Source organism: Microtus oregoni, unplaced genomic scaffold, assembly GCF_018167655.1.
Source record: "Microtus oregoni isolate MIOR12 unplaced genomic scaffold, Mior012 000010F_ref0000083, whole genome shotgun sequence".
Lineage (NCBI taxonomy): Eukaryota > Metazoa > Chordata > Mammalia > Rodentia > Cricetidae > Microtus > Microtus oregoni.
The window spans coordinates 23,847,330-23,864,321 of record NW_024543069.1 but is presented as its reverse complement, the minus strand read 5'-3'; the positions used below and the strand labels follow the sequence as shown (position 1 = coordinate 23,864,321).

Here is a 16,992-nt window from a genome sequence, read left to right as displayed (position 1 = left end):
GACCTTCAGAAAGCTGCCAATGGGAAGCCTGCCCTTATAATTTGCAGTAAAGTGCACGGGTCCGTGGGGCTCTTTGTTCAGATTCTCCTAGAAAGGGACCTCTCTTCACCGCTGTGATTTCAGCACCTTGGAAGCTTGCCCAACACTTACTAGGGGTCCAGGAAACATGAAAGGTTAGACAGAGCGGATTCTGTCTCTGTCATCTTGGCCCAGCGTCTTGAACAACACAAGTAGTTAGCACACAAACATGTAAGGAAACAGTCACCGCCTAGACATCTGTGGGTCACTGCAGGGTATCTGGTGGGTACTCTGTGGTGAAGTTCCCCAGGAAAGCCAAGCCTGTGTTGAAAATTTTGCAGACAGGCTGACTGGCTAGGACTTCATGATTGCAGAGAGCAGAGATGTTGCTGACAGAAATCCAAAATTATCTTGGGGTGTCTTTAGCCCCCTTAATTTCTAATTATCACCAGCCTTTATCTCTGACTTAATATCCCTCTGATTATTAGGCAACCTTTGAAATATATCAACTCAGTAGACATTAGCTTCCACCTTGCTCAAAGCTAAGAATAAGACAGAAGAGGTTTTCCTGCTAGGCTCTCACTAGTCTACCCAATGTCCTTCCTAGTGGATGTATTTGGTAAGCACACTGACTTACAATTTCCTTTTATTCTGTGACTAATACAAGCTCAGGCAACCTGACTGATGATAGAACCCGCCAATCAGGGAAACCTGGATCTATGTGTCAGGGCCATAGTCACTCATATTAATTAATCTCTGAATAAATTCCTCCGCTTTTTTTGGACAAAGCACTGTTTTTTTCACCCACAATACCGAAGTATACAGCTGGGCAGGTTCCTTAACAAAGTGAGCAGCGCTGGCGTATAACCCACACATCTTCCCGTGTACTTGAAGTACTTTGCAGATTATTGTAGTACCGGGTACTCATAAGTGTTTTGTTAGTAGTTGAGACACAGTATTGTTTAAAGACCAATGACTGGAGTTAGAGAGATGTTCACCAGTTAAGATCATAGCAGGTTCAGTCATAACACCCACATGGCAGCTCACAACCATCTGTAACTCCAGTCAAGGTGCATCCAAGTGCTTCTTCTGGCTTCTGAGGTCATTGCATGCATAGACACACACACGCACACACACACACACACACACACACATACACACACACCACACCACACACCACTCAATCACATAAAATATAAGCAAATAACTTTTTGAAAAAAGGCTAGAGATAATAAAAACCACTCCAGAGAAGGCATCAGAGTCCCAGGAGCTAGGGTCACACAGATATTTGTGACTCACCCTACATGAGTCCTCTGCAAGAGCCTGTACTCTTAAGCTGGGCAGTGGTGGCGCACGCCTTTCATCCCAGCACTCAGGAGGCAGAGGCAGACTGATCTCTGTGAGTTCGAGGCCAGCCTGATCTACAAGAGCTAGTTCCAGAACAGGCTCCAAAGCCACAGAGTAGCCTTGTCTCCAAAAGAACTCCCTCCCACCCCCCAAAACAAAAAAGAGCATGTGCTCGTAACCACCGAGACATCTGTCTAGTCTCTGAATGCATTTTATTATGAAATTTCCACAAACCAACATGGTGGTTACCGTTATCTGGAACTACTGTTTCAGAGGATCTGATGCCCTCTTCTGGCCTCTATGGGCACCAGGCATGTGATACACAGACACACATGTAGGCAAAACATGAACACATATAAAATAAAATAATAAAAAAAAATTAATTAGAAAATAAAACCGGACTAGAGAGATGGCTCAGTGGTTAAGAACATGTACTATTCTAGCAGAGGACCTGAGTTCAATTTCCAGCGCCCACATCAGGCAGCTTAAAACTGCTTGTAACTCCAGCTCCAAGGGACGGTCCTAACCTCAGGTACATGCACGTAAACAGACATAGATATATGCACACATAAATAAATAATAATCTAAATACTAAAAAAAAAAAAGAAGATGAAACTTTCCCTCGATAGTTCAAAGTTTACAAATTTTAAAAGTCTGGTGTTTGAAAAGTGGCTACTGGGATTCATGTGACTTTTTCTAGCACTGAAAGAGAATTCATCGCTGCCTGAGATCCCAGGGATGAATGCTAGCAATCTGCTGCCAGGGTTTTAGTGGTGAGAGGCACGGATGCTTACACTCCTGTCATCTGCAGGGATAGTGTCGCCAGAGTGCGCTCTCGAGTGTGGAAGAGATGGGTATCAGGCAGACCGTGCTGCTCCGAAAAACACAAACCAAACACAAGACACTATGTGTCTGACAGAATCTGACAAGCGAACCGAAGCCCAGCACTGCAGAGATAACAGTCTCTGCTGGCTGGGTTCTCAAATGGCGTGCCAAAGGCAGTGCCGTCTTCGTCTTGAAGCAACAGATGGCACCGAGGTGATGTCCCCAGGACTCTGGAGGGCTTAGAGTCGGCAGAGAGGGAGCCAGCATGGCTCGGCTGTGACTTATTGGAACATCTACACTATTTCAGTCATCTAGGATATTTGGAGGTTGGAGACATACAAAAGAGCAGAGAGCTTCAATCTGCAAGTTCACTACTAGGGCATCCAAAATCCTTTGAATCTTGCAGTAGAAGCAGAAGGCAACTGTGTTTGCTCAATATTTTCACCGCCAGTAGGATATGAAGTGGGTTGTCCAGGTTAATGCCAAGCCTTCTGCAGCTGTGCTGGCTCAGCGCTCAGCGACTGTTCCCCTTAGGTGAGCTACCTAAGCACAACAGAATGATAGAACACAGGCATGCTGTGCCTTCTACAAAATGTATGTGTGATAAGTGAAAAGATTCCAGAAACTAGGAAGGCACTTGTTTTAGCACTGGCTATGCGTTATATATGCAGCACTAGAAAAATCAAGTGGTATTTTTGTGGCGGGCGTTGGGATCAAATCCAAGGCCTTTCACACGTTAGGCAACTGCTCTACTACTGAGTCACACCCTTCTCTTTAAACCCTGAAAAATGAAGACAGGAATTAACTTAATACTGTAGACAGCTTTTATGCAACAGCTCCGCCTGAACCTCTCCAGCCCATGCCTGCACACACAGGTTCTACTATCCCAGAGCTCACTCTGGGTAAACCGGTTCTGGGTCCAAGCGCAGTCCCCCTGGGCTTGCTTTCTTTGTGGGCAGCAAGGTCACTGTTCCATGTAAATTATACAAAACATTTAGCCCTTCTCATAAAACGCTCTGGAGTCTTTTCCTTTTCTGGTAATCGTGGTGTAATGTTCTCAGGCGATGCGCAGAAGGGATCCAAATGGCTGCTCGCCAAGCTTGTGTGTGTAAAGTGGAGAAAAATCTCAGTGCTTCTGCAGTGAGTAGTGAACTGTGCCTACAGACTGGGAAAGATCAGGGACCTCCCAGGCAGCCAGGTCTTTGGGGGGCTGCATCAAAGATGCCCCAACTGATACAGACCCTACTCCTGCAGTTCAGCAAGTGTCCCTTGCTTCTTGGGAGCTTTCCCTTTACATACGGCCTGTTGACTTCTTGAGTGAGGTACAGAATTAAAGAGAGAGGGCTAGGAATTGGGGACCCAGAAGCACAGGTCCTCCAGTGGCTAAACCTGGGGAGACCTAGACCCTCTCCCTCCACCCTACTTCATCCCTCTTCCCTCCTCCACCTCTTCCTCTTCCTCTTCCACCTCCTCCTCTTCCTTTACTTCTACCTCCACTTTTTCCCTCCTCTTCTGTCTCCTCCTTCCCTTCCTCCACTATTTTTTTCTCCTCCACCTCTTCCTTCTCCACCTCTACTTCTTCCTCCTCCTCCTTCACTTCTTCCTCCTCCTCCTCTTCTTCCTCCTCCTCTTTGGTGACTTGCCCCCTCACATCCCCGGGGGCTTTTCCCTCCCTTCCCCCACTCATGTGTTTGGAACAAATGAATACATGCTGTAATTCTGCAATGCCTATCCAGAAATCATATTTAAACAAAGATACAACATGAGTCTTCATTAGAAAGTAGTTAAAATTTAACATGGTTTGCAAAAAGACACAACAAACGCATCAGTTCCAAGTTATTTTGAAAAGCAGCAACATTCAAAATCAATTTGATTATATAATCTCATAGAGAAAAAAATACATTCTCTCCATCATATGAAGAATCTAGCCAACAGTAAATATATGTATATATGTAAACAGATGTACACGTGGATACAGTACATATAGAATATATGTATATATGTATGTAAACAGATGTGTATGTGGATACAGCACATATAGAATATATGTATATATGTAAACAGATGTATGTATGGACACAGCACATATAGAATATATGTATATATGTAAACAGATGTATGTGTGGATACAGTACATATAGACTATATGTACATATGTAAACAGATGTATGTGTGGACACAGCAATATAGAATATATGTATATATGTAAACAGATGTATGTGTGGACACAGCAATATAGAATATATGTATATATGTAAACAGATGTATGTGTGGACACAGCACATATAGAATATATGTATATATGTAAACAGATGTATATGTGGATACAGCACATATAAAATATGTGTATATATGTAAACAGATGTATATGTGGATACAGCACATATAGAATATATGTATATATGTATGCAAACAGATGTATATGTGGATACAGCAATATAGAATATATGTATATATGTAACAGATGTATGTGTGGATACAGCAATATAGAATATATGTATATATGTAAACAGATGTATATGTGGATATAGTACATATAGAATATATGTATATATGTAAACAGATGTATATGTGGATACAGTATATACAGAAAAGAGAACAAGAAAGGCAAAGTTCTGTGGGTGAACCTAAACATGGGAGATCTGGCCCTGCTCCTCAGTGGTGGTGTGGTTGGGGGAGAGATCGCTCCCTTCGAATCCTATGGCAGGTGGCCCTGAAGGTGTAGGAGTGGGAGAATGACCCTGAGGGCATGAAAGCAGGAGAACTGACCCCTCCCCTTGCTCCTCAAACCACCCAGGCCAGTGCTGGAGAGCTCACCCTGGTGCTTAGGACAGTGGAGAGCTGACTGGCTGACCAACCCTGCAACTACCCATGCCCAGAACCATGGGCTGTGAGTTGATCCACCCCAATATCTACCCATCTGTGATAGCACATGAAGTGACCCGGTCCTTCAGGATCTCTATGCCATAGGACAACAGCAGGATAACCAAGAGGAGTTCCAGGGAGGTCCCAGCATTGACAGTGTAGTAGAAACAGGAAGCCTAGAACCAGACCAATGACTCTCTGCAGTGAACACGTCTAAGTAAAGATACATGGATAAAAGGGTTTACTGCGTGGTTCACTGTGTAACACTACAGCTTCAATGGTGAGATTTTTCCTTTTTCTGTTTTTCTCTTAATTTTTTTTTTTTTTTTTTTTTTTTTGCAAGGGGAGAGTTTGCAAGGCAGAGGGCAGATACAAAGGGACAGGGAAATGAATGGAATGGAGACGCATGATGTGAAAGTTACAAAGAATAAATAAAAAGAAAGGAAAAGGAAAAGAAAAGAAGTATTATGGAATGAGGAAGGACTGGATGCAGGCCATGAATGGACATGAATGATGAAAGAGGATATAAGTTAATTCTTTTTCTACCTCTAAGCCGGGCATGGGATTTTCATTTTTGGTAGTGGATAAGTTCATAAAAATACATTCAACAGTGAAAGTGTAAAACCCAATGAGATGATCCATGGATTTCAGCTCTGTGTGTGGGCACTCCTGTAAAAAAAGCCTGTTGAGTTTACAGTCCTTGGGTCTGGGTTATTCTGTTGTGTGATTTTGAGTTGTATAGTCTTTGGGTCTGGGTTATGTTGGTGTGTGTTTTTTTTAAACTTACAATCTTTTGACTTATAAAGTTCAAAATAAATTTAAGTGTGAAATATTCCTTTACACTGTGTGAATATATGCCACTGTGATTGGTTTAATAAAGTGGTTGACTGGCCAATAGCTGAACAGGATAAGGTTAGGTGGAAGAACCAGACTAAGGACAGGCACATACATGGTACACAGACATACCCACAGACAAAACACCCTTACACATAATAAAAATAAAATAAAAAAAGAATCTCTTTTCCTACATTGGTTTTCCTAAATTTTTATCATAAGCCCATACATTGAACCACCCATAAACTTTTGGGCCACTAACTTTTTAAAATTCCTCTTCTCCCTTCTTCTTCCAGCAGAGAAACAACGTGCACCCCGTGATTCTATTTGCTTTCTAGTTTTTTCTGTTTAGAAAGCTGTGTCTGGTGTTGCTGCCGCAGGGAGGATAAATCAAAACTCACCGTCATCCTTGTCTGCGAGGATGGTCACCTTGGCTCCCGGAAACTTGTCACCGATCCTCCCACCCATGGGCATGCTCAGAAGGACCTGGAAGGTCTCCTCCTCCTCGTACAAGGAGTCATCGATTACAACCACACGGCACGTTTTCTCACGTTCGCCTTTGTCAAAGCGGACTACGCTGCTGTGGTCCTCGGGCCGGGAGATGTAGTCTGAGTAAGACAGCACTGAGGTCCGCACGGTGCTGGTCGCAGTCCCTAGGGCCCCGAGAGAACCAAGAGACGTCAGGGCTGAACCACTGTTTCCAAACGTGTTGTTTTCTGATTCAGTACTTATCGGTTGCGACTGTATACTGCAACACCCCAGAACTGCACGGGCAACTACAGTGTTCTAGCATCACCGGTCTCCTGCAGAATGTCCGCACCCACACCTAATATTGGCCCGCCAGTGTTTCCTCCTGCCTTCCTTTCTACTGGCTTTCAAATCAACGTAACAGGGAAGATAATCCCTCCCACTATTCAAACGTTCCCCATAGAGGCCAAGGCCACGTGCTTTCTGTGTTTGTCTAGTCTTTCCATGCATCTTCAGTGTCTACGAAAAACCTTGCAAAAAGTCCACCCCCTGGGGCTCCAGCAGGCGAAGAGGCTGAGGGGCACACTGCGGGCTGTTTCACTTTGCTCAGCAATTGCCTCACCTTGCTGTGTGTAGCAGATCACCATCAGCTCCTGGCTGACATCGCCGCTCCTCCTGATGGGAATGAACAGCTCGCCCACATCCTCTTCCACGGAGTATTCTGGCTGGGGAATGAACACGGTTGATTCTAAAGAGAACACACAGTTACAGTCACTATAACAATTTTTTTTAGGTCAGAATTTCCCTATCTCAGAAACTTAAAATTTCTCTGCTAGTTGCTTTTTTAAGAAGAACAGTGCCAGAGGAAGGGCGGGAGAGAGGAAAGACCACCTACACGAAGTTCAGCATAGCTTCTCTTTCCAGCCATCTCTATTTTCTCGAAAAATACCACTGCACGGTTCTTCTCAATCCCCTTCTTTCCTCCTGTTACAGCACGACATTTTCCCTGGTGTAACCCAAGAGGTGGAAATGCCTCCTTTGCAGACCCCAGGTTCATACGGTGAACCTGGCTCCCAAGCATATGCGTTAGGCAGGACTGGAACTCAGATCCTGTGACATCTGTCTACTCTATTATTATTCTTATCCAAAGGGCTTTTTTTTGGGTGGTTCGTGATTAAAAACGTAACAATATACTCGTTCACCTGTATTCAGACAACAGTTCCTTTTGAGTTCCCGAGTTCCTTATTATCTCTGTAATGCTTTTTCTTCCCTAGCGGGATAGCAATTACTTGTGACATAAAAACTATGTTTATATAACATTATAAGTCTCAATGATTCATTTTAACATAGATGAAAGGTACATTAAGTAATACAAGTAGCATAATTAAGTTGTTATAAATAGATCTATTGTGTAAAATTTTCGTGATGATTTAGTTCAATAGTTTGACATTATAAACCCCAAACAGATTGTGATATTCCTCTGGAAGCCATTTCCCCGATAGCCTTAACATCCACACAGAACATACTTCCTGATCGTCTCTGAAACAGTAAGCACAATTCTTCTGGGGCTATGAAAGACTCTAGAATAATCTACACAGTTAAGATGTTCAGTTCTCCCTGCCCTGTGGCTGAGGGCGTGAAGGATGAGCTCCTTTGAAGATGTTTCCCTCATGCTGAGGATGCTGGTGGGTCAGCCAAAGGGGAAGAGCTAACAGGAAGGGGCTAGGGCTTGTACGGCAAGAACCAGAAATGGTTCTATGGCTAAGAGCGTGCTGCTCTTGCAGAGAGACCAAAGCTCAGTTCCTAACACATATGGTGGTTCACACCATCCTGTAACTCTAGTTCAGGGGATCTGACACCTTGTCTCCGTGAGCATCACATGCATGCACATATGCAAAGATATAGATTCACATAAGTAAATGTTTTTTAAAAAAACTAAGAGCCAATGAATTCTGGAGTTCAGTTTTCCAGCAACTCTCAGATATCCAGAGGCATGTGCCACCCTCTCTAGACCTAGAGGTGACGCTGGCACTGGCCCTCACTGCCTGGGGGCACTTTATATGCCTGGGCTTTAGATCCTGCCCCAACCTTGGAAGACAATTGTAACATGAAATGCTTTTGAAATGACTAATATTCCCAGTATCATCGGTCTTCTTCCGAGACTCTCATTAATACATTCACTTTTAGAATGACCCCATTGCAGAGCTAATTATTCACTTAAAAACGTTGATTTAATGCCAGGCGGTGGTGGTGCACGCCTTTAATCTCAGTACTTGGGAGGCAGAGACGAGCAGATCGCCATTCCATATCTCCAGATGAACGCACTAGGAGGCGTGGGCCATGTGGGGACGCTGCACTCTGATGCATTCTATGAACGTATTTCAGCTGCTGCATGATAAGCATGAAGTAGGAGGAGCTGGCATGAAGCCCTTGGTTTTAAGACTTAGCAACCATCCAGGCAGGAAGGAGATCACAGACACCGAGGACCACTTGTGGATGTAGTTGGGATGAGGATGCATTGCCCTCGCCCACCCTGCCCTAGAGGCCATCCAAGCGGCAACTCGAGAAACATCCTCGTTGTTTTATTTTTAAGGCAAGTTTTCACAGTGGTAAGGATTACAGCGATAGGGGCTGGAGAGATGGCTCAGGGATTAAGAGCATTGACTGCTCTTCCAGAAGACCTGGGTTCGATTCCCAGCACCCACATGGCTGCTCACAACTGTCTGGAACTCCAGCATCCAACACCCTCCTACAGGCAAAAAGCCAATAAAATAAAAATAAATAAGAATTACAGCTATTATTATCAAGTAAGATTTTTGCCAAATACAAAATTTTCGCATAAACATTGTCCTGATTTTAATGCAAAACCCTGTAAAGTGCTAAGCAATATTAAACTATCCAGTAAATCTCAGGGACCCCTTTCTATGAACTCATGGGAATTCTCTGGGGGGGCGGGTACAGACTTCATGTCTTCAGACCACATTGACTGTGGACTTTCTATAAAACGTTACCCAACGCTTGCTACATGCTAATGTTTGCGTACCTCTATATTCAGACGTTGAATGTGGTGGTGGAGGAGATGAACTAAGAGAGGGGTGTGGATATAGGCAAGGTCATTAAGTGTGGAGGCCCCTCAAGGAATAAGTCTTCTTATAAAAGCAGTGGGAGAGTTCTCTCTCAATCAACAGGCAAGGAATTCTGGGTGGCACACTGAGGACATACCCGGGAGACGAGTGTCTGTGAGCCTGGACAATCCTCATCAGGACCTGAGTATACTAGCCCAAGCTTTATCTGCTGGTTCTGTATTAGCATGGCTGGAGAGAGAGTCAGGGTCGCGAACACACTAAGCGAGCCCGCTACTCCTTGCCCTGCCCCTTGAGCTCAAATTCTTAATCCCCCACGACTGTGAAGAACGGATGAATATTATTATCTGTCATATTAAAGTCACCCAATCTATGATATTTTGTTACAAAGGCCAGGGCTGATTAAACCAGGGTTAATCAGACAGCATTCATTCCACACTGCAGATTTGTCCTGGCCGGTTTTGTTTTCACGTATGTTCTGAAGGAAGAGGCATGTGTGGAGTTTTAATTAAGCAGCCCCCAAAGGATTTAAACCTCGAGGACTTAAGCTCTGGTTCCTTCTGTACCCCGTGACCCACGCACATTGGATTACACAAGTCAGGACTTCTCCCCTGTGCTTATGGGCTTGAACTGTGAATAGAGAAGAAAGCCGTGTGCCTGGACGACGGCCTCAGACCTGGAATTTACTCCACAGTTGATCTGACAGAGGGTAAATATGCCCGTATCAAGTTCAGATCTTCTGTTGACCCAACTTTCCACATAAATATGTAACCGTGGAAGAAACCGTGAAAGGATCAGAAAGACAATGGAACGATTTCTCCGGTTGCCGTTCAGGTTAACATGATCTTCCAGCCTTGCTTCACGTCTACAGCAGAAGGGTACACACAGGCTGCCTCGAGGAAGCACAAATGCTAAAGAGTACCATTGCTGAACCAGCCTTAAATGCAGTTAGCTAACACCGACAGAGCCTCAGTGCTTGCCAAGTCCCATTCTCAACATGCCACATGGATTGACTGGTTTTATTTTTGCAATCCCCTTTGTGGTAAGAACTTCGGTGATCTGCATTTTAGCTCTAAGGAGCCAACACGCACAGGTGTGGAGGCGCTGGCACTGCATTTGAACTCCCACAAGCCAGCTCAGAGCCCTTGCTCCATGGTTGCCCAGGGTTCTCCCCAAAGGAAGCTATGCAGGGTGAGAAAGGCAAGGCTAGCACACGAGGAAAGGAAAAGCTAACCGATGCCAAGAGGTATTCAGGGTGGCTGAGGTGGAGAAAAGGCAAGGAGAGGGGAGGAAGGTTAAAAGGAAGCTGAAAGCAAGCACCTAAATGACTCCTTAAAAGAGCTGAGAACTTCCTACACAGTCTGTATTAGTCTATGTATATAACTGCATACATACAGTATTCTGAAGGGAGGTAGTATGACTAGCATCCACTAGCACAAACAGAGAGCATACAAAGACATATATCATAGAAGTACCCATGTTACAGCCCACAAACACAACAGGCTGGAACTGTCACAGTGCCTATGAAGGAAGAACGGAGGGATAAGTTATGGGATTGGTAGATTCTCAAGAAGCAAATGGAAACCAGAAGGAGAAAAGGCAATGGCAGGGTCATGCTCTCGACACCAGCCATGGGCACCTCCACGTGGGAGGATTATAATGGCTGAAAAATGAATACTCTTTGCTTCTTGCTAGTTTCAGATTCGTAGAGGCAAAAAAAGCAGGAAGTCTAAGGTCCCTTGGGCCCCTCACACCTCTCCGCTTTCCCACTCTCAGGAGCGTACTGAATTTTCTCTCTGGCAGTAAACATGAGCTGTCTTCCCACTTGCGGGTGGATGTGAATATTCTTCATTTTGAGGGATAAACCTGGACAGAGTGGCTGCATCCTTTATCCACCAGCATGACAACACCATAATGAGTACTGTTTTGTAACTCTGGATTTTACTTTTAAGTTTTGACGATGCTGCAACTGGGAAAAAAAACAAAAACAAAAGCGACTTCAATTCTTAGAAACAAAGTTGGAGCTACAGTGGAGAGAGAATCTTCATTCTGTCCTTTCTCTCCATTACACTGCACAGATGAAGAAAATCCTAAAAACACGACAGAACAAAAGATCTTCTAAAACCCCATCACTATAGGCGAAGAGGAAGAGAACTTGGGGCGTGGATGAAAGCAATGAGTGTTCCCCGCCTTGCAGGAATCTGGGAGGTTTGAAGACAACTCAGAAGGCCTTCCGGCACATCTTCAGACCATGGCCAGCAAGCGTGCTCCAGTGCAGAAGCGTCTGAATGCTGCCATTGATGTCTGAACTTGGACATTTCTTTAACCGTTTGTTATTTATTTATCGTTATAAATGAACCAAGTCAATACAGACCATTTTTAACTAGAGTTTAGGAAAGAAGCAGATGAAACCAGTGAGCCTGACCCACATCAGAGGGTACCACATGCATGCAGGAGCCCATGGGGGCCGGAAGTGGGCATCCGATCCCCTGGAGCTGGAGTTACAGGTGGTTGTGAGCCATCACGTGGGTGCTGGGAATTGAACCCAGGTCCTCCAAAAGAGCAGGAAGGCACTATTAACTGCTGAGCCATCTCTCCAGCCAGGCATATATATATATATATATATATATATATATATATATATATAATATTAGGCAGCAGTTCAATTTGATTCCACCAAAAACATTTATAGAATTGGAATAGCTGACCTACTTACTTATGATTATATATAATGAGGGAAATATCAGAATGGCATGATTGGTAAAAGATTTCTGGTGTAATAAGTCAAATCATTACATAAAAATGAGCTTTCTATATTTTTTCTATGTATTTCTATTTGACTATTTGAGGTTGTGGTTTCCCAATAAATATACATAAAGATTCATTTTATTCTGAGTAGAGAGATTAAGAAGTGAAAAGACAAATAGGGCCTTTTAAAAAAAAAGTTTAGTTCTTATGATTTTCCTTTAACAGAAACAAAAGGGTTTACTACCAGGTAGCGTCCATATGTTTCTAAGAGTAAGAAACACTGGTATTATTTGAGATACAAGATTTAATAGATAGAAAGCTAAGAATTGTTGTCCTGGAAACCTCTCATAACTGGGTTAAAGCAGGAGCAATAGCTCAGCGCTATTCAAAACACCGGCTGCTCTTACAGAGAACCTGGGTTCAGTTCTCCGCACCCACATGGTGACTGACAGCCATCTTTAACCCAATTCCACCACATCTGATGCCCTCTTTCTGGCTTCCAGGGTACTTCAGGGACATAAGGCACATACATGCATGCAGGCGAAACTCAGACATAGAAAATAAGTAAATAAATCTCTAAAAGAATTAAAATGGGTTAACTGTTCCTTCCATGGCTCATTTTATATATTGTAGCATGCAGCTCTCTATACTATTAGCTGACGGAGTGTGGTCACAAGGTCGTAGCACTCACTGCACATCTGCATTGTCCTACCTCGGTTCCAGCACTTAGCAGAATTCCTGGCATCGACAGCAGATGCTCAGTAAACCTTTGACCACACAGGCGCACAATACAAGGACTAAAGCGCTCTTGTTTTCTTGTTTGTTTTTGTGTTGTTTACAACACTTGGGTTTGTTCTCTGATACTAATACCTTCCAGGTTTTATACAGATAGCGAAACCAGTAAGAAGTTAGGAATTGGCTGATGTAATTTATTGATACGTTCGATAAGCATGTGAATCTATTAGTCTAGGAGGCTGCCACTATCTGTTTTCCCAGAAGAATGTTCTAGCCATTCTCCACCCTCCCCCACAGCACATACTTACTTACTCGGTAACTGAATAACACTGAATTTTCTTTTCCGTCCTACATTTCCACACACAAAAATCTGTCTACTCCAGACACAAAGATCCATTGGGTGACTAAACCTGCCTCTGGATAGTCCCTTCCCAAGGGGCAGGGTAACTTGGAGATTTACTCTTTTTGTGTTCATGACCATCCCCAAATTTTCAGGGGAGTTCTGGAGCACCCTCCCTGGTATCTGCCACTCAAGACTGTTGCAGCGTGGATGCCATAGGCACACGAGGACTGGACCTCGTCTTGAGGTGGAGGTGGAAGGTTGGTACCTATTCCAGTGGTGCAGAGGGCCACAGATATGGGCAGGCAAGGGAGGAGTTAGACAGTATCCATGCTAGCCCTGAGCATGGCTTCCCATTAAATAAATAAGCAACAAAGGGTGTGTGTTTGCAGATGAATATAGATGCTAATGTATGGAGTGAAATACAAAATAGTTTAAAATCCTTCCCTAAATCACAACTATTCAATTCAAAACTATAAATGAGTATAGAGAATATATTAGCATAGTTATAACTATGTGAGGTCCAGGGTGTATGTACATACATACATGCTTTCACGTGTGCGTGTTTCCCTTGTTTTAAAATCCCATTGCTCAGACATGTCACTGGTGGAGAGAAATATCTTCCCTTATGCTAAGGAATGCAGAAATAAGTTTTAAGTCTTATCCCTTAACGTAAACGAAAGCAATTTTACTAAATAGCAAATAAAATCCCAAAAGCTAGCTTCCAGCTTAAACTAACAGAGCAGCTTAAATGTATTAACGTTGTCATGGGATTGTTTAAAAGAGAAAAGCGTTACTATCGAAGTATATCCCCAAAGCTGCAGACTAAAAGAAAGTTTAATTATTCATTCACAGATAATTTATGCAATTAATGTTAAATATTCTTTAATGAAAATTACAAATATAGGGGAACTTCATATTTGACTGATGGCAGAGGAATTTGGTAAGCTCAGGATGCAGGAAGCCCCCAGTTCTTTAATCATGCTGAGTCTTTTAACACAGGGATTTGTATGAGTCCCCATTTTATGAACTCAGCAGATTGCATCTTTGTAGAGCATTTAGGAATTTTCTGACTGACAAAATAATGCAGGTTGGCAGTTAGAAAGAAAGCCACGTCTGGCTTCTGACAGCATTTCAACTTCAGAAGTCTTGATGAGGTCTGTGTAAATGCCAGGCCTCAAAAAGCCATTCACTCCGTACCCCCCTCCCCCACCCCAACTCAAATACACATGGAGACAAACCAGGATTGTATGCAAGGGGCAGGAGAAGGTCAACTTACAAGAACATTAATGCTCATTTTCACAATGTCAGCCAAGTGCACACGTTGACAAGGAAAGTAGCTGATGAGAAATTCAGCGTTATGGCTCATCACAGAAAGGGGGGCGGTCAGGAGCAAAGGGGTGGGTACTGCCCCACGAAGGTGGAAATAATAAAATGCAATACAGAAAACAAATTCATCCCAGAGTGGTCTGACTCCCAAACTCTTTGCTCAATAGGTATTCTAAAACATCTGAAAGACTTCAAAGCTGATGAACTGGGGCCGCAAAAATGGGAGGAACCAACCACACTGGTTCTTAGAATGACAATCATGGAGAGGACCTGGCATTGGTGCATTGGTTACAGTTAATGTACCTGAGATATAGCTTCCCTTCATTATGGCTACATTTCCCCCTTTCTATCAATATACCTGAAAATTCTAAAGAATCTGGAAAATTCTCTGCCTAGAAAGTCCACATAGTGACTTTCAACTCCTCTACAGGGAAAGTGCTTTGTCCCAAACGCCCATCAACAATGACGTAAGGGAGAGATGATCATGCTCACCGTCGCCTGGGTCGATGATTTCCACAGTAGTCACCATGGGGAACTCCAGGACCGCCAGCACAGGCTCAGAGAGAACCACCTGGAAGGTCTCCGAGTGCTCATGTTCCTCATCGCTCAAGATCCGCACTCTCCACGAGGCCCTGGTCTGGCCCGGGTTGAACTGCACTTGTTTCTGGGCCTTGCCCTTGAAGTCACTGTCTTTTCGTGCAGTCCCATCTCTTGTGCTGATGCCTGCAGAGACAATATAAATCATTCGGTTTAGAGTAAATGGAACGATTCCCTCTTTTTCTTTGTTTCATTGCTGGGCACCCAGCTCAGCCTTAATTGCTGAATCTCTATCAGAGACTAAAACGAAACAAATTGTCTTAGAGTGCTTATACAACATTTCTTTGTCCCTGTGGTGACGGTAGCATACGCCTTTAATCCCAGCACCAGGGAGGCAAAGGCAGGTGGATCTCTGTGAGTTGAGGCCAGCCTGGTCCACAGAGCTAGTTCCAGGACATCTAAGGATACACAGAGAAACCCTGTCTTGAAACACCAAGCATCAAAAAAAGAAAAAAGAGGGCTGGAGAGATGGCTCAGTGGTTAAGAGCACTGGCTGCTCTTCCAGAGATCCTGAGTTCGATTCCCAGCAACCACATGGTGGCTCACAAACATCTGTAATGAGATCTGGCGCCCTCTCTGGCATCCGGGCATACATGGAAGCAGAATGTTGTATACTAAATAAATAAATAAATAAATAAATAAATAAATAAATAAATCTAAAAAAATAAATTAAAAAAAAAAGAAAATGACTTTGGATCTATCTGAATACATCACAGACTGCAAATCTTAACATGAAGATGGAAATAAAGGTTTTGTGAAAAGCCTTCATCTTCTAGTCTTCGGAAAAACACCAGACAGGTAGTGTTTCACGTATGCATCCACTTTGGTAGCAGACAGCATAGCCTATTTAATGGCAAAGGATAAAGGGCCCCAAACAGGAGTGCCAGCTCTCTGTGTCTGGCTGAGTTCCCCACTACAACCATCACAGCACCCTGCTAGTCGACCGCTGCCTGCTTGGCTGGGGTCCCTTTCATCAGTAATGAACTCTTTCCAGAAGATGCAGAGGACAGTTGAAGCCGGAAAGGAATTCCTACCCTACAGGGTGTCACCTCCAGTTTCATCCACGTTTACCACAGGATAGCAGAGTCATCCGCTGATGAGACACAGGTTGCAATACCGAATCCCCACTGCTGCTACTGAAAACACCCACCAGTGTTCCCTTCAGTTATTAAATGAAGCTACTTCTGTGTCGTTTCTCACACGGAAAAAACGGTGTGGAGCGGAATGAAGCAATGAGCTCTTGCTAGTGCGGGGCTGAAACGAGGCGTTCTGGGGCTGAGAAAGTGGACTTTCAATCTTCTCAGCCACACAGCGATAGGATGCAAACCAATTATTACCCTAACCGCTCTCAGTTCATGAGACACTCTGGTGAAGTGGTTATCAGTGTGGACCCTGGGGCCTGACTATTTGGGAGTATCACATTTTCTCTTTGCTCACTTGTGAAGTGGAAGATACAATGGTATTTTTCTCGTGAGGTTAAGATCTGGAGGGTACTGGAGACTAGCCCTGGCACGGATAAAGACTCAGATTGCAGTAAAACCACTTCCATTTGTAGGCCCATTGACGAATGCAGCACCAGTCAGGACTCGAGGGCTGGGGAACTGGTGAATGACGGCTTATAAGGGAAAGAGAGATGGATAGACCACTCAGTGGGCTTAAGGATGTTCTTGCCATTAATAGATGTTTACTAACTAGTACGACTGAGATCCCTGAGATGCAAAGACTATCATCAAATACAAATGCACGTTTAGTTCAGCAGTGAATCGTAAGAAGTTGTTACATACCGCAGAGATCTCAGCATGT

General features: G+C 43.8%; 1 protein-coding gene across 1 annotated transcript in view; it reads right to left on the bottom strand.

Annotated features, from left to right (window-relative positions):
* Positions 1-16,992, bottom strand: part of Frem2 (FRAS1 related extracellular matrix 2) — a 126,202-nt gene that overhangs the window by 50,157 nt on the left and 59,053 nt on the right. Inside the window, exons 4-6 of the mRNA XM_041659196.1 lie at positions 15,085-15,315; positions 6,980-7,105; positions 6,291-6,542 (exon numbers count right to left, since the gene is read on the bottom strand). Of these exons, the coding sequence (XP_041515130.1) occupies positions 6,291-6,542; positions 6,980-7,105; positions 15,085-15,315 (609 nt within the window). The remainder of the gene's footprint in view (positions 1-6,290; positions 6,543-6,979; positions 7,106-15,084; positions 15,316-16,992) is intronic.